An 18660-nucleotide genomic window follows, 5' to 3' on the forward strand; every position below is an offset into this window, starting at 1 on the left:
AAGCAGGGCTGAGGTTCAGGGAGTGAAGATGTGGGGTTAGAAACGTATCCCGAGTAAGCACGAGGCCACGGGGCCACCGCCATGTGGCAGCTGGGAGATCTCAAAGGCTCAGAGGGAAATCTGTGAATGCAGAGCCGGCAGTGTGGTTCACGGACGTCTCACAGCCCGCTGGGCTGCTGTGCCCACCAGCCCCAACTCAAACCACCCCCCCCCCCAACCACGTGGGTCCAGGCCCCAAGCAATCTCTCTCTCTAATTTAAAGGCAAATCTGTTAGGGACTTGGAGGCAGGGTGGGCATTCCACAGTCCCCCACCCCCGCTTTCTCTGCGGCTATTTCCCCACACACCGTCTGCTGTTTCTTCTTTCACTGAAGTCACACCACGTACTTCTCCCGGTTCTAGCAAGAGCACCTTAAACTCATCAATGTGTGTTTTTGATTTTCTAACAAAGACGATGTGATTTTTTCTTTCTCATAGAACGTTACGTGTTCTCCCAGCAGGCGAGGCAAACCCTTACACTCTTTTGCAATGTCTCAGGCAATCTTTACCTACCGTAAGTAAACAATAACTAACCCCACGAGGCAGACCGGAAGTCCTCATTAACCAGTGTTTCTACTCATGCCCTCTCTGTGTGGTATTTTGGGAGAACACACCTTCCCACGGGGACTGCTCCTTTGGCCCAATCATGAATCCCTAGGATAGCCAGGCTGCAGACAGGAAGAAGGACCCAAGAGCTGTACCCAGCTGCCCTACCTGGCCATACCCCTCCCCTTCCCTCACCCCCTTGGGTATGGGACCTGGAAACAGGTGGGATACCAGGGAGTTCAGGACTGAAGACAGGGGACCTGAAGTGTGTGTGTGGGGGGGGGGCGGATACTGGTGTGCTTTGGCAAGATCTGGCATGACTTCAAATGATGGGCTTTTCTTTCTGTTCTCCTGTTAATCATAAAATCCAACTGCATGGATTTTATTTGGTGCCTGAGCATTTTGGAGGCTTTGCTGTGCTGTGTTCTGGTGAACCATATTATGGGTGAGAATATCTAGAATGGGACTGTCAGATAACCATGATGGCTGGCATGCTAACATTTTTTCACCAAGTAATGGCTTTCTCTACGGCCTGTTCAATAACGTATACACTGCAACACCTATGCACAGAGAAAAGAACAAAGGAGGAATGGAAATCATTGTGGAAAAAAAAAAAAAAGAAAAAGACGTTTCAAGTGGCACGTGCTCAGGAGGGACTGGGATTTTAACTTCCATATTAGAGACAAGGCTCTCAGAACAACTGGGGTCCACTCCTCCCAGCCTCCTTCCCCCAACCCACCAGCAGCTCCAACGTTCTCCTTGCTCCACCAGCGGTCCTGGGCAGGAGGGTGCTGGACAACAGTCTCCACGTATGGAGATGGGTAAAAGTCCTGGAGAACCCAGACGCTGGCCCAGGACTCCAGGCTGGACAGAAGTTAGCAGTCAGGCTGGAGAGAAGGGTGTGGACCCATGAGCACGGGGCTGCCTGGGATGGACGGGGATTACAGCCGAGGAAGGACGTGAACAAGCTCCTCGACAGAGGACCCCTCCGTAGCTGTCACGTTAAAGACCCGCCACAGTTTGTTCCATGAGTTTTATCTGCATCTAGTAACAGTAATAAAAATATGATTTGAAGGGGCAAACAGGTGAGTTGGTTCCAAACATTAACCACTTTTCAGCTTTCGTGATGATTTTCTTACACCAAGCTCTGGGTCTCTAATCCTGAGTTACATTTTCATTGACGATAATGAGAACATTTTAACTTTTCTTGAATAAAATTACATACATTAAAGGTGGAGTTCTCATAAAAGCTTGAATATGTCATACATTATTAATGTTGCTGATTTTCAAGTCAAAATCGCTTAAATGCTCCTTTGAAGACAGATGTTGTAACAGACGACTTCAAAACATGCTCTAAGTGTCACCTGCCAGCTGGAGCTCTGGAGATTTAACAAAATGTCATACAAATAGGATAGTTTAGAAGTATATTCAAGTCGATTCATTCAGACATTGTGCACCCAAGTTTAGGAGGTCTATGGTGAAGACATTTTACTTTCATTATTTATCAGATCTGCAGCGTAAACCAGATTTAACTAGAAAGCCTCCTTGTACCTAAAATGCCATTTACAGTAAGGTCACTATTTGTGGGCATTTCCCCCATTAGGGTTAGAGCCTATTACAAGAGTCGACTGAAAGTTACAAAGAGCTTTTATTATTAAATGCTAAGGAGATCTGCCAAGGTTTGATTAGGGTACACCGTGTCCAAAGTAACTTCTCATATAAGGTCGGAATATATTTAATGTTTGGCTTCTCATAGCTTTTGGTGCTTTATGTGCATTTAATTTGCATCTGGTGTTTTTGGCTACGTCAGAAGATTAGCTTGCACCCGTGCTGAAATTTATGATCAAAATATTTCCTATATAAAGGGGGAAAAAAACCTCTCAAATTTACTAAACTTCCGATGTTTTGAGGAGTGACCCATTAAAATCAATGTAGTGGTCCTCTGTTGCTGCTTTCAACTGTTGAGTATCCTTTATCCCTTCCCTTATTCCACAAGACTCCTCTTCTTGTGGCTTCAGCAGGGCCATCTGCACCCCAACCGGGCCATCTGTGGGGGACCCATGACCCAGATCTGCCACAGTGATGGGCGAGCACCAGCCCTAGCCATCGGGAGTTGCCCACGTTTATAGAAGTCTGAAAAATGAAGGGCTGAGCAGGGATGAGGCCCAGAATGAGAAAAAGAGTCCCTGGGTCCTGCCATACTTCCCAATGATGTGAGCCACCAGATTCCCTTTTGAAATTTTCCTCTTCTTTTTGTTCTTACCCTATCTACTTTTGATTTGACTTTGTCACTTTAATAAAGAGTGCAGAAAAAATACAACCGCCCATCCCCTGCACTTACTCCTCCCAGCCCACCTCCTTCAGTATGCCAAACTGTTGATTCCCACTTAGCAAAGTGCTATATTTGGGTGAGAATGTCAAAAAGAGAACAGTTGTAGTTTGGGAGCACCCAGGTTTGGGTATGAGAGTGAGGGTAGGATGGTGGGGGTGCAGACCACCGTTCCCACCATGTCACGGTTAACGGCTGGGCTGGTGTACTTGCTTCTGAGGCCCAGAGTATCCTGGGCTGAAAATAATTACTGCAAGAGTCATCATGTGGCCACCATGGGGGTGGCCACGGACATCAGGCTTAACCAAACCACACCATCGAACCTTAATCTGATGGGGCCCAGTGTGTTTGACTTAGGATGGTCCCAAGTGAATCACTGTGGCCGGTATCTTCGGCATGGCTTGTCAGAGAAACCCCACAGACAGCTCAAGAGCGGGGTAGGCTCTTCAGCCCAGCTTACTTCAGACGAGGCCAGATCTAAGTCAAAGGAGACTTGAGCATAAATTCCTCATTCAGCTGATTCAGGGAGCCTCTGTTCCTTTTGTCATACAGGTCACACGGAGGCTAAACATGTTGCCAACTGCTGACCACGGATGAGTTCCGGAGAGGAGAGGCAGCATGGGGACAGAGGAGACAGGCTGCACAGGGCTGTGAGCCGGACGTGAAGGAGGCTGTGGGGCCACGCTACAGAGGCCCAGCGTGGGATGTAGTAGTGGGATGTAGGACGAGGCCAGAGGGCTCAGCCGTGCTGGGGCGAAGATGTGTACAGTGGAGGCTGGCAGAACTGTGTCGGGCCAAGCAAAAAGCTTGTCAACTTAAATCTCAGAATTCCAAGTGTCCCACTGGCAGAAAAAAATTCCACCTACCCTCGAGACTCACCATTAGGAACCAGATAGACTGAAAGAAGCGGAAACAATAACTTTCTAACCATTTGTGAGACAAAGGACTAAATACATCCTTGGCACCTTTTGTATCTCTTTGGGCAACAGCTTCATTTGCAAAAAATCCCAGCCTTATCGTCATTGCTGTTGGGTGCCACAGTTCCCATCCACGTGCCTTTGACACGTGGTTTGACAACAGGGAGCATCCATCCTTCTGATAGCCAGGCTGGGCTAGAAACAAAGGAGGCTAGAACAGAAAGCTGGCCAGGAAACCTTCTTCCTCTAGGGGTTTGAATCTAGCTTTCAAAAATGACAACGAAGGTTCTTTCCAAAAGCTTAGTTAGTCTGCATCTCCATGGCCAGACCGCAGACAGTATGACCTTGGGAAACACCATGGGCTCGTGGGCAGGACTCAGGGTCAGCGAGGAACTAGCTTCCTGTCGGCCTTTCCCTCACAGGAAGGCGACAGCTGATCCCAAACCCCTGGTCAGCACTAAGATCTGCAAACACTAAAATGAGGTCGCATCACCCCCACACGCCGTCATACTCAATTTCACCTCGATTTCAGTGCCCACCCCGTGCTATATTTATCTCCTTGAGAAAGATGGTGTTTCATCCCGTTGTGACCTCAGGGCCCGACATCCAGTGAGTGTTTGCTCAGTTAATAAGCTCTGCTTCCCATCTCACCACCAGGATTCCGTAGCCACTGATCGGTCCTTCTGGACTGATCTCTCCAATGACACCCCGCTATGTTATCAGCAGTGTTAAGACATTGCTGAGAAGCAGACTGTTATCACAATGAGCAAACCTCCCAATCCGGGAAGGGGGAGGGACATGGGTAGATGGAAGGCCCTACCCAAGGCAAACCCCTACTGTCCGGGTAGGGGTTGTCAGCCGAGGGAGGGACAGAGTGACTATTGGCCACCCCTCTGCCCAGGTGGTCCCTCTTCCAATGGGCAGCCTTCCCAGGAGCTAGCTCAGAGACAGGTGCCGAAGCAGAGGGCCCACCATCACGTGGGGCTATGCGTCTGGGGATCTGAGCTGGAATTCCCTTCTTTGGGCGTCAGAAAGCCTGTCCATGTGTTAGCAGGCAGGCAAATAACACGGTCGAACATTTAAGTCTGGGGAAAAAAATCATTTATGGTATAGGATTTTTCTATCAAATGTGAAAGCCGAATGGTAACACAGATGCCAATGAAAAAAATTTTTTTTACATTTTCATTATAATTTTTAATTAAAAATACATATTTAGTACCCCTCAACACCTACTCCCGACCCATGAGCACAGGCATTTCTGAATATGCAAAGGGGTATACGAGACGTGGCGCAGCTCAGCTAGACAGGCTGCCACGTTCCTGAGCGCGTTAATCCACTGGCAGAAACTCAGAACGCATGCGAGTGTACAGGGCCGTACCTGCTAAGTGAAATGAAATATGGTAAATACATGCAAATGAGCAAAGGGACGGCGCACTCGCTGGGCAGACACAGGGGGCAATGGCTGGCAGAGACGACAGAGCCAACTGCCGCCTGCGTTCCAAGCCCGGCTCTGCCACCCACGAGCCGTGGACCTCAGTGATTCTGCAGCAGCTCTATCCCTCGGCTTCTTCGTCGGTAGTAGGAGGATATCGGAGGCCCCTGTGGGCTGTTAGGTGGGCCCAGTAACGAGGGAGCACACAAAGCGCAGTGTCTAAGACACAGCCAGAGACCAAGTGACAGCCATCACTGTGCCTATTGCTGTTAGTAAAACACCCAAGGTTTTTGCTCTGGTTGAAGGCAAAGGCAGGGGCAAGTGGAGAAGAACACAGGTGGTGTTTTCCCAACAGGGGTGTGCACATGCCTGTTTTCTTCTCAAAATGCTCCTGGGCGGGGAGGGGTCAGGCCCTCAACCTCACACCTGCTCTCCAGGTCATCACAAGAGGGAATGCATGATCGATGCAAAATGGGCCTTCGCACAGGGCGACAAAGGAGTCCTGTTTTCCAAGCAGGGATGAGCAGAAAGGCTCGTGCGTTCACCTGCTGCCCTGGACAGGGCAGACACCAGTTACTACGATGCTGGGCCGTCCCCACCCATGCTCCAAGACGGGGCCTTTGATGTCCCTGGGCTCCTGGCCTCCAGGCCCTCCCTTATCTGCGTGTGGAGCTGCCTGGCTTTGCTGTGAATGAGCCTTGCGACCTTGAGCACGTCGCTCAGTTTGCCCGATTTCGTAGAAAAGCTTAGACCAGGTCATTTCGAGCCTCATTCTGGCATTTGAGGGTTCTACAGAGAGCCCAAGTGGAATTCGTCTGAATTCCACTTTTTAAACGTAACTATACACATTAGGATAAAAGAAAAGAAAAAAAAAACAAAACATGGAAGAACTGCGAGGTGTCCAAATGGCCACCAGCAGCATTTTTCTTAGCACTTAGGTTAAACATTATGGATTCAGCTGGGTTAAATTAGCAGCCTGAGAACCACGACCACTTTACTACTAATATTCATGCTCTACTTATAAACACTCCAGTGTTCCACGTCAGACCATCCACGGGACTGCTCCCTGAAAAACCAAAAATACAAAATCAGGCGAGACTCCCCTGCAAACAGCCGCCTCAGAACAGCCCGCTCTCGGGAAACACGATGGCTCTAGCCTTAAAAACGAAGAGCCGCCCTCCAGGTGGCTTCCCGGCTGCAAGAACCACTGGGCCAACTGGGGGTGTGCGGGGAGTCCGAGAGTTCGCAGCAGAGTGGAGGAGGCATGAAGACACGGCAGCAGGCCGCCTGCAGCCCGCCAGCCACACTCCAGCCTAGGGTGGGAGTCAGGCAGGAGCCCGGCAGAACATTCCAGTGCTGAGCGCCAGGCAGGGGCGCAGCAGGAGGAGGCACCACAAGGAGGCACCCAGGTGGGCCCTGCAGGGATCCAGGGGGCTCAGCATCAGGCAGCGCAGCACATGCGAGTAAACAAATACACTCTCCGCACCCCATGCCTGCCCCCAGGGGACGGACACAAAAATGTAACAGCGAGAAGGAATGTTGGAGACATATGGAAAGGGTCTAAAAAAGAGAGGGTGCCATATGGGGAAATGCGGTTAGAAACATGGTAAGAGGATTTTACTTTAATTCCTAGGCATTTTCGTTCACGTTTCTCTGTTCTAAAACTTGAAGCTCCCACATGAGTAACTCTTTAGTCAAGAAAGGGTGTTCCCTATGTTCTTTAGAAAATCGAAGCAGAAAGTGCTAATTTTAACAAGCAGCGTACAAGACATCGGTTTCTGGGAAATACTTAACCTGTGTTCTCGTCCTTCCTCGGACAAGGGGTAGCGGCCGGCCCAAGGGACAGAGCACAGTGCCTCTCGCACACCCCCACGTGACTACACGCCTGCTTCTCCTGGTCTCCTCGGGGTACGGACCCCTCCTCACTTCCCCTCACCTCTCCTGGCCTTTCTCTCGTTAGCATTCTTTTTAACAATCTGTCTCCTCTCTAATTATCCTCCCGCTAATCTGTTGTGAGTTGTTTTACATTTTTGGTTCTAAATACTTGGACGCTTAAGATATACAAAAACAAGTCCCAGTGTATTTTGGGTCGCTGGCACCACAATTGCCGTAGAAGCTTCCAGATTATGTGGGCAATACATTTGGCAGGTCATTTCTATTGGGAAGGAGCTCCCAAGACAGAATCCTAAAGAATTCCAAAGTATAAGACGTGTAGGTATTCACGTTCATAACAACGGTAGATTATACAAAGACCAGAAAGGAAACCCACCGAGCATGGAACTCTGAGAACCCGCACTCCCTGTTTTGTTACTGCAAGGGAATGACAATTGGCGGGAGGAGTCCAATGTTCAAACAGGTGATGGGGACTGAGGCGTGAGCTGTCGTATGAGCACTGGGTTATGGAGGAAAGTGCTGAATCACTGTATTATACACCTGAAACTAACAGAACAGAGTATGCTACCTAACTGGGATTAAAAAAAAAGATCAAATGAAGTTACCTTAGTCTTTCCACATGTTATGCACAAACTTTTCGTGGGAAATGGTTTGGCTTTGCACTTTCTTGAAACAAAGAACAGGTCCCTCATGGAATGACATAGCTCCTATAGGAATCAGGTTTAAGTGACCTTCTTACTCTTGAAGAACATTCCACCGAGGAAACAAACTTCTTCTGTGACAGGCGCACCGGAAAGAATCAGCTTCTCCTCTAGCACGGTGGATTAAATATTCAGAACTTGGGGAGCCCCCCGGCCACTGACAGCCAGCAAGTGTACGTCAAACTCATGTGGTCAATCTCCCTTCCGGCACATGCTGATACCAGCATACGTGCCTCGCGGAAAGAGCTCGGTATCTCCTGGACTAATGCCAGCACCACAGCCAGTATTAGTAACAGCAAGAAGTCACCTGTGCTACGTGATTCTGATTACATACGTGTATAAATACTGAGAAAACAGACACAGATGATTACAGACCCAGGGATGAGCTCTGGGTGAGGAGATCACAGGTGATTTGTTCTTTCTCATATTTTCCAGGCTTTTAAAAACAAGAATGCCGTGTTAGATGGTGGTTTTAGAAAGTACCAGCATCGGGGCGCCTGGGTGGCTCAGTGGATTAAGCCACTGCCTTCGGCTCAGGTCATGATCTCAGGGTCCTGGGATCGAGCCCCACGTCGGGCTCTCTGCTCCGCAGGGAGCCTGCTTCCTCCTCTCTCTCTGCCTGCCTCTCTGCCTAGTTGTGATTTCTCTCTGTTAAATAAATAAAATATTAAAAAAAAAAAAAAAAAAAAAGAAAGTACCAGCATCTCAGAGATTACAAGGCTGAGGAATACCTGTTTGCAGAGACCTGGGTCATCCAAGAAACTGAGTGGCCAAGACGGCTGAAATGTATGTGCCCAGTATGGGCAGTTCCAGGCTTGCCGCTGGCGAAACGGCTCCCGAAATAAAATAATCAATGTACAGACAAGGAGACACATTCCCGTGACATTCGCCTCTAAATCACTGTAATGAACGGCTCTTGCTCACCTCCACAGAAGGAACGGGACAGAATTACTAAGTGACTCTCTTGGGGTCAGGGAGAAAACGATGCTCACCGAAGGAGCTGGTCCCCTAGCAGAGCAAGAGTGGCAGGAAACAAGGGCTGTGTGGGCAGGGACCCAGGGAGGGATGGATTTCACTGGCAGGCACTGTGTGTGTCTCCAACCCTGCCCGATCTGAACCCCCAATTCTAGCAGCTGATCAACAATAGAGGTTGAAGTCGGGCAGACGTGATGTGAATTCCAACCCTGTCCCTTACTGCGTGTTCCTGGGCACATCCCTAACTTCCCGGTGTCCGTGTTTTCACACGGGGAACCAGGGTGTCAGCATGCCCCTCTTCGCGTTACTGTGAAGATGAAAACAAAAATGCATGCGGGCACTGAGCATGCTATAGGGCACAACGAGGCACTCAGAGAGAGGGTTACTACCCTCTGATCACTGGCAGCATGCACATGAAATCCACTTTGGGGTCCTGGTCTGAATTTTTTAGCGGCATTCGCTTTTGGTTTGACTACAGGGTGCGGTGCGGGGGCGGGGGGCTTCCTGCAGGGAATGTCAGGAGCATGGGGAATGAGGGCTCAGGGAGCCGTAAGGCTCTTCTGCCAGGGCACGGCTGTGGTGACCACGCTCCCAAGGGGACTGGAGGCCTGGGACCAGTCCTCAGGACAACAGAAACATTGACAGCCTATCTGACGTCCCTAACATGCGACCGAAGAAATGTCAGGTCTCCACTGCGGGCCCTGGATACAAGTATTTATATAGAAGTCCAAAACTAAAATTCCCTTAAAAATAGGAAGTATGTTATCACAAGCATCTGAATTTTGCCTGAAGCATCCCACTGCACGTTTCCACAGGTGTCCTGCCGTCAGTCAAACTCAAACAGGTCTTGTCCTCGTGGCCCCGTTTCTCTTCCTACTTCTCGAATTCTCCGCTGGACATTCATTCAGGCTTAGAACCCTGGAGTTGTCTGTGGCTAGCACTCCTCCTAGCTGCTTCATACCCACTCAACTTGAGTCCTGGGGTTTTCCTGTGAAATCCCCTCTGCTGCTGAGCTCAGGACTTAGGACATCACCCCAGGGTGGCCCTGAGGCCTCATTCCCAGCCTCCCGCAGACAGACGGGCCCCCCCTGCAGACCCTTTCTGAGGACCAGGACCACGCTGCCTCCCGTACGCCCTGATGGACATCTCTGTCCACCACAGTGCAACTCTTGGGGGTTCCCTTTCTAAATGGTACCGGGCCTGATGTTCAGGGCCGGCTGTGTGGGGTACCCAGATCCCTGAGGACACCCCTATGCTCTCCCTCACCCCGGTCCAACTAGCTCCCTGAATGTCCTCCAATACAATTTGGCTTCCAGCCTCCAAATCTTGGCTTTTGTTCTCCCTTCCTCATCTGAAGCCCCATCTGCTCTCCCAAGGGTGCACTCAGCCTGGGTATCCTTCACTGAATGACTTCAATTGTCAACAATCACAGGAGACAAACAGTCACTTACCCCATTTTACAGATGATCGAAACCACTATGCATATGGCTCCATGAAGGGTAGGGCAGAGGCCCACGCTGCAGTTCCCAATGACACAGGATGACACAGCGCCACAGCTTGACTGAGGGCTGCTTATTCTTGCCGGTGTCATTTTCCCAGTTCGCACAAACTTCAGAAAGCCAGGGAATGAACCTTATCCTTTCTTCCTATCCCACCAGATGAAATGCCATCCAGTCAGGGTCCCACTTCTGATCCACACATACCCTATGACACCACGCTGATCCCCACATAATGTTTGCATCTCTGTTTCAAAGGCTTTGGTTATTGTTTCCAAAGGTCGCTCAGCAGGAGATAATGCAGCTCTGAAGGGATTTCCCAGGGACAGGGCAAGGAAGGGACAGTATAGACTCAGGCTCAGTTCCCACAACCATGGGCTGGGGCACTCGTTACTCACCACTCATTTTTAACTGACCAGCTGACCTGGCTCAAGGCCACTGAGCATATTTATAAGCATGGCAAAGATCCACAATCCTGTGGTCTCGAAACGAGAATTCCCTCATAGTCCACACAGTCACAGAGGTGGTGAGCCCAGGAGATCACTTCTGACCATCACTCTCCCCATCACTACGTCAACAAAAAAAGCATACAATGAACTGACTCAAAATAGTCCGGGCTCATCTAGCCGGCAGCACGGATTCCCTCATTTGCGAGCTAGTGGCAAGGAGAGAATTCTGGATAATTACAGAAAAGTTCTGAATCAAGTTGTGGGCAACCGTTCTGATGAGCATCGGTTGGACACATCTACACCTGGTATTATTTTTATGTTTTAAGTACAATGGCAACAGATGCTCAGTGACAATGCTGATCTCTGAAAGGCTGGTGCCAAATTTAGGGTAAGTAGATGTCTAGACAAATCGGAGGGGGGTGTGGGGGGAGCTCAAGTTTTATCTCCTCTGCTATAAGCCAACTTTCGAGCCTTGGGGGTGGTCCCTAAACCACTCACATCTGTCCACTCATTTTAACGTAAAGTTATAATAATGGCGCAGAAACATCATCTTCCCTGAGCCATCTGAGAGCCTCTCCTGTCTACATGATGTTCCAACAAACTTAAATGCTCAGTGTATATTTCTACAAATAAGGACACTCTCCTCCACAACCACAATATAACCACCAAATGAGGAAGTTAACGTCAATACATTATTATTGCCCAATTCTCTGATCCCATTCAAGTTTTGCTAGTAAGTTTTTCGCCTCTAAAATAAGGACTGGATATCAATAAAATCTCCTCTAATATTCTAACTGCCTGTCTCGGCAATGGAGTTCTATCACAATGCCCACCCACTAAACCCAGGTATTGAACTTGGATTTGGATTCAAACTTGAGTAGAATCCCATCTCTGCCCCACACCAGGACTAGCAGTAGTATGTTCCTGGGGAAGTCACTTCGCCACCCAAAGTCAATCCCAGTCAATCTAAGAGCCTTGTGAATTTCACCCATGGGAACTACCCCTTCCCTGTCTGAAAGCATTAGCTCAAAGGGTCCAAGGGCTATTTTACCGTTAGCTAGCATCAGAGAGCCTCCCTCTGCTCCCAGGTCTGGCCTGGAATCCCGCACTTGAAATTGGGTCTGGCCTGAAATCAGAGATGGGAGTCTGGGTGCTAATCACTGGTATGGTGCTAACTGACCTGGCTATGATCACATTGGGACAAATGCTAAGGGAACAACGGTGGGGGGTGGGTAACTTCTAGCTCCACACTCCCAGGGAAGTGGTCAGCAATGAACACGTGTGCCTTGGAACAAGGAGGAGGTTGCTGGTAGCTTCTAGATGGAACTGTATCGTTTTGGGTAACCTAAGGCAGCATGGGGACTTAAGTGAACCACTGAGAACAGAGTTAACCTTTGGGGCTTTGCTGGGTCCCAGCTGCTGCCATGAAGTTTTAACAAAAACCGTTCTTCAGTAGTCTGAGGGAAAATCTTTGGAAAATACCTCCCTGGAAGCAGCTTCCCCATCTCAAAACATGTAGCACGGGGCTTTAAAACACCTAACCCGCATGATTTAATAAGCGAGGCAGCAATGTCAAGGCCAGACTGTAGACCAGCAATGCTCCTCACCACTGAGCGAAGAGCTGCATAGTTTGAGCCCTTCAGAATATCAAGTGGGCTCGGCCAGGCAGAAAGGGTTCTTAACAATTGTCCCTTGTTATCTGCGGAAAAGTTCTCTTTGACTATTCATGGTCAAAAGTTGAATATGAGAGGGGATCCGGTATCTAAATGTTTTGCTCATGTGCAAATAAGAGCTCATAGTGTTTTAGTCAATTATAAATTATTAAGGAAACGAAAGAATGTTAATCCTTTCCTAACAGAGATCTTTTTGTCAAAGGTACTGCTTTTTAGAAAGTTAGCCTAATGAACTATTGCATGTGATTAAATTGAATTTTCCACTGACCTCAACAGAGCAACTGAGTATAAGAAAGCAGGAGGGAGCTCCACAGAGTTCCAGTTCTCTGCAGCAGAGATGTAAACACATTTATAACACCATGACTTTGCTGAGGAGTCCAGCGCTATTTTGTTCCAAACCAGGCACCTGCCAGGGAAACCTTACTCTAGGGCTTGAGGCATCAGGTGGATTTCCGTACCGTAAAAAATCACAAAGGTGGATGACACCACGAGGAACTACTGGAAGGCTGACACAATGCCAGGTAGTTTTCCACATAATTTTCACTCCTTCTAATACGCCCTGGAGAGAATTTCTGGTGGCTGCATCACCAACTAAAAGCGCACTGTAACTGGGACAGCATGCTGGTGACAAACTTGAAGCAGGGAGCCACAGACATTAGGCTCCAATCTTTTTAGCCATGGGGACAAGTGAGAAGCAGGACGGGCCTCGGGTTTTCTCACCTTCCTTGTTGACAATGATGTCGTGGCAGGCCCGGCTGTGGGGAATTAAGAAGTCCCTCCACTGTGGGGATTTCTTGCTGGGGAGCCTCCCTTCCCTTTGGTACTGCTCAAGGGGGCAGTGGAAATTCAGGCCGGAATACCAATGTCTCTCTTGGTGCAACGAAAGCAAGGCTTCGGGGCAGCATGGTGAACACGAAATAAAGATACACAAAAATGGGTGGGGGGAGCATCCCTCCACAGATACTGATGTTGGAAATACAATTTTGTGTTTTTACAACATGTAATGCTTAGTACAAATGTGTCCAAGCAGATGCGTGCCTGAACTGCGACTGAGGCCTGGTGGGGAATTGTCACCTTTCAGGAGAGGAGCACACGTTCCTCAGGCAGCTCTCGAGAGCCAAGGGGAAAAAGTTAAAGAAGAGCAAACTCCGATTCTATTTAAGGGAGAGCTTTCGAGCAATCTGTGTTCTCCAAAAATGGAACTGGCTGACTGTCGAGGTAGAAGTGTTCTGGCAGAGCTGGTGGCCATCTGTCAGGGGCGGGGCAGTGGCCCAGCACCCAGCACCCAGCACCCAGCACCCAGCTCCAGGAGGGGCTGGTGGAGTGAGGCTCCTCTATGCTGAGAGACCAGAGTTCCCCCAGCACCCAGCACCGGGAGGTGCTGATGGAGTGAGGCTCCTCTATGCTGAGAGCCCACAGTACCTTCAGCACCCAACCCAGCACTCAGCATCGGGCTCCGGGAGGTGCTGATGGAGTGAGGCTCCTCTATGCTGAGAGCCCACAGTACCTTCAGCACCCAACCCAGCACTCAGCATCGGGCTCCGGGAGGTGCTGATGGAGTGAGGCTCCTCTATGCTGAGAGTCCACAGTTTCCCAGCACACCAACCGGATTACAGCTCGAGAAAAAGTAGACACAGAGTGAGACACCTGGTTAATGGTTTCAGTTTGAGGCTTTGTCTTTTCTCCTTCTTCCAAATGAAAGGAAAAAAAATGACAATGTGTTCCAAGGAATTTCTAGATAGTTCAGAATGCTTGCTTTGTCTTATTTCCCTTCCGATCATCTCATTCAATTTCTCAGTATTTCATTCTTTACTATAATACCAAGAATACATTTTAAAAAATGGATTAGAAAGAAAACAAAACAAGTCAAGGATGTTTAACAGCTCCCAAAGAAGGTACATTGCTGGGCGAGAGACTGAAATTAGAAAAAATAAATAAAATTAAGCTCAGGTATTTATCTGTTCATGCTAACTGCGTTTCTACCACAGTTAATGAAGAGTTATAGGTAAAGGACAACAACGTTTCTTTCAAGTGACCTGCCTGGGAAAAAAATTACCAGCGTATCAGGTTCATGGAAAAAGAATCAGACTGCTCATGCAAAATGAAATTTCTACATCAGCCTCAGACTCTGTGATAGCTGGCGTGATTCATACTCAGCCTGTGTTTCATTTCTCTTTCCACGTCACAAAAATAACCTAACACAAAAACATTACCCAATAAATAAAGTCTTACAGTGGATCTGAAGAGAGACTCAGTAGACTCTCCAAGACTCCATGAAATTTTAGACAAGTTATTTCCCAACACCCACTACATTCGGTGTATCATTTTCTTTCTCGTTTTCCGACCTGCTCCCTTCCCGCCCCACATGAAACAAATCGTCCTGTTACAAAGAAAAAGGGAAAAGTCAAGTAAATGTAACACAGGTGATCATACTGACTTATTTCATAGCAAACTCTCAAGTGATGAGCAGCAGCCTCAGGTACGACCCGCATTAGGCTCATACAAGGAGTAACACTAACTTCTGTAAATGGCGGCGGGGCTCATCATTCTTCGGCGAGGCCCTCAGTTACTGCCACACGTCATCTGAAGCAGTCACTACTGTAAATATATCAGGTATGCGCACTAAGACAAGAGGGGACACCATTAACCTGAGGTGATTCAAGGTGGTCTGGGTCACGCTGGGATACAGGGCACATGGGAAAACCGGGTGACAAACAAATTGGGTTGAGGTACAAATGGTCCCCACCTGAGTGACAGCTGTCGGCCTCTGGCCTCACACTGGGGCGTGCCCACGGCCACCTGAGCTAACGCTGGCCAGGACTGTGCTATGGACATCATCAGTCCAGGAGAGGAGAAAATTCCACCTGGTCCAAAGTGCTCTTCGCTCCTTCCCACTCTATGCATGAAGGCGCGTGGACAGGGTTGTGTGAGACACGGCAGACCTGATGCGGTGATGCGGGCAGAGTGGCTGGCATCCTTGGAGATGGTAATTCCCCATGAGGAACCTCCAGAAAATGGATGCCAGGAGACAGAGACACATGCAGGGAAGTGTCAGCTTCCATGACTCCAGACTCCAAAGTCTCCAGGAAATGACAAGCATGGTATTTCTCCAAAGACAACTAGAAAGCTGTCAACTTTAAAACAGACCCTTTTAAACACACACACATGAACTAGAAGGATGAACGCCCTCCCCTCCAAAAGCACCAGGCTTCTTCGCCTTGCCTAACAGGAAGCAGGTCAGCTCTAATCCGGGTCCTCCCTCGTGGGGCGCACTCACCTAGCGTGTCCTTCAGGTTCTTCACCAGGGAGCCCTTCTTCAGGCTGTTCTTCCTCTCCACGTAGTTGGATGGCACGTAGCCCGTCCGGTTGGCCGCGTTCCTCACCCGCCACCACGTCTTGGAGTCGTCCAGCAGCCATAGGCGCTCGTTCTTCTTGATGTCCAGCTCCTGGTCCTGTTGGGCTGTGTAGTCCCACTTTGCTATCACAATAACTTCTTCTGTCATCTTTCGTGGAGTCCTTCTGCCAGCAAGACATTTGGAGACGTTCATTAGGGAACCAACCAACACTTCACCCTGTGCATCAACTTGAAGAACTATGCAATGACAGCTTTTATTACAACTTGGCAACCGGTTTCCTCCTGGGTCTTGAAATGACCTTAAGATGACCTTCTTTCAGTACGCTTTAGTATTCTGTTTAGAGACAGCAACTTAAGAAAACAAATCCTCATTTTGTACACTGGGAAATCTGCCTGCTGGGCCAAAACTGAAAATGAACTTTCCAAAAATTCTAAGTAACGATGTCATAATTAAATGTGTTCACTTGATTAAGTAACAGCAGCTCCTTGTAGCTATGTTTATAGCCATGTCTCAAGATCTGCTGAATTTTACGAGTGCACTTAATGTACACACGCACCCAAACTGCTCTTATAAATTAAAACTAAAATAAATGTGGTATCCTGGACGGGCTCCTGAAACAAAAAGGCAATCAGTGGAAACAACAGTGAAATCTGAACAAGATGTAGTTAATAGTAACACATACCAATGGCCGTCCCTTAGTTTTGACAAATGTACCATGGCTGTGGGAGATGTTAACACTAGATAGCAAACTGAGGAAAGGATATATGGGAATGCTCTGTACTATCTTTGCAGCTTTCCCATACATATGAAATTACTCTTGAGGGGCACCTGGGGGGCTCAGACGGTTAAGCATCTGCCTTCGGCTCAGGTCATGATCTCAGGGTCCTGGGATCAAGGCCCGAAACGGGCTCCCTGCTCAGTGGGGAGTCTGCGTCTCCCTCGCCTTTGCCCCTTCCCATACTCCTTCTCTCTTTCTCAAATAAATAAAATATTTAACAAAATAAAATAATAAAATAAAATTACTCTTGAAACCTGGACACTCATAACTGGCAAAATTTGGAAGTGATCAAGATGTCCTTCAGGAGGTGAATGAATAAGCTGTGGTACATCAAGGTAATGGAATGTTACTCAGTGATAAAAAGAAATGAGTTATCAAGCCATGGAAAGGCACTGTTAAGTAAAGAAGCCACTCTATAAAGGCCACCCCCAGTCTCATTCTCACAAAGACCCTTTCTTTGACCAAACTTTAGTCAGGCTCCTCTGAATCTTCTTCCCAGACTAGGCCTCAACCTCTATACTTCCACATTGTCTCTGTGTGTCCCAATTTTACCAAGAATCCTGCCAAGCTGGTTTAGCCAGAATCCTCCACTCTTACCCAGGTGATGCCCCATCAACTGGCGTACCTTCAGGAAGACTCCTGTCAGGTCAGTTTATTCAGAATCCCTCCTGATGTTTCCTCTCAGTAACTGTCCATTCATCTATGGCCTACCTTACTGCTTGGCTATGAACTCCCATTTTTCTTTCTTGTATTTAGAACTGAGCACAAATGTAACTCCCTTGCAGTAATGCCTCTCAGTAAATTCTGCTTCACCCTTCTTTTTTTTAATATAGTAATTAATTATTTATTTATTAGACAGAGAGCACAAGTAGGTACAGAGGCAGGCAGAGAGAGAGGGGGAAGCAGGCTCCCTGCTGAACAGAGAGCCCAATGCAGGGCTTGATCCCAGGACCCCGGGACCACGACCCGAGCTGAAGGCAGAGGCTTTAACTCACTGAGCCACCCAGGTGCCCCTGCTTCACCCTTCTTTAACAAGTGTCATGAATATTTTTTCTCTTTACCGATGCCAACTCTATGACATTCTGGAAAAAGCAAAGCAATGGAGATAGTAAAAAGATCAGCGGTTGCCGGGGCAAGGGAGGCGGGTGGGATGAACAGGTGGAGCGTAAGATTTTTAAAGGAGTGAAACTGCTCTGTATGATACTTTAATAATAGTGGATACACGTCATTATACTTGTTGGGATCCATAAAACAGGCTACACCAAGAGCGAACCATCCCAAAATATAAAGTTCATTAAAACCAGAAATAAATATAGTATATTATACATCTAGGTAAGTCAGTTCTGGGAGGAATAAACGGCAGAGGCACAGCTGAACGACTGAGATGAATACAGGTATCAACTGTGTCAGCAGCTCCGCACTTTTTGGGTACAAGATGGCCCAGTATTTCTTCCAGCAAAAAATTTGATATTCAGTCCTTCGACTGACTGCGTTTCCTTAAAACTTGGAAGGAAGGGATAACGGAAAGACTCTTGACTAAAACTCTCTTCCCCTCTGACAGAGACAATTCCTCATCCCTTTCTAGGGATGACTTTAGGATTATAGAGGGAATCACGTGTATTGGCTCTATGGAGGCACGAACACCATTTTTAAATAACGTGACACTTTCTACTGGATGCTAAGGCGACTTATAAATAATACATGTTCTCCTGTTTCTTGAATTAACTTCCAAATTTAGAGATAACAAACCTTTCGGGAAGGAGGAAATATTTAATAAACCTTATGCATAATGTATGCAGCATCCAAGAGGACAGAGTTTCACACACGCTCATTTCCAAGCTGTAGACCACTTTGTTACATACTTTTGGGAAATCTCCAGGCCCCACTATGTATTTCTCTCTCTCCTGACCTTTCTGTCAGGGTTAAACTTTTCAAAGTCATAAAGGTGGTTTTTCTTTTCTTTTTTTTTTTTCAAATAATAATGAAAGCAGTAATAGGATTGGGGCTCAGAGAATATCCCATTCGAATACCAGGTTTGTTTCTTAATTACACAGTTTTTAAGAGAGTTCTTAACAAG

General features: G+C 47.9%; 1 protein-coding gene across 5 annotated transcripts in view; it reads right to left on the reverse strand.

The window, feature by feature from the left end:
• Positions 1–18660, reverse strand: part of NCK2 (NCK adaptor protein 2) — a 152341-nt gene that overhangs the window by 25344 nt on the left and 108337 nt on the right. For 4 of the 5 annotated variants that reach the window (XM_045980946.1, XM_045980950.1, XM_045980948.1 and 1 more), the window contains one exon: positions 15727–15968. In XM_045980946.1, the coding sequence (XP_045836902.1) occupies positions 15727–15952 (226 nt within the window). In that variant the 5' untranslated portion in view covers positions 15953–15968. The remainder of the gene's footprint in view (positions 1–15726; positions 15969–18660) is intronic. The other variant, XM_045980949.1, reaches the window with a different exon arrangement.

The sequence above is a fragment of the Meles meles genome, chromosome 16 (genome assembly GCF_922984935.1).
Source record: "Meles meles chromosome 16, mMelMel3.1 paternal haplotype, whole genome shotgun sequence".
Classification (NCBI taxonomy): domain Eukaryota; kingdom Metazoa; phylum Chordata; class Mammalia; order Carnivora; family Mustelidae; genus Meles; species Meles meles.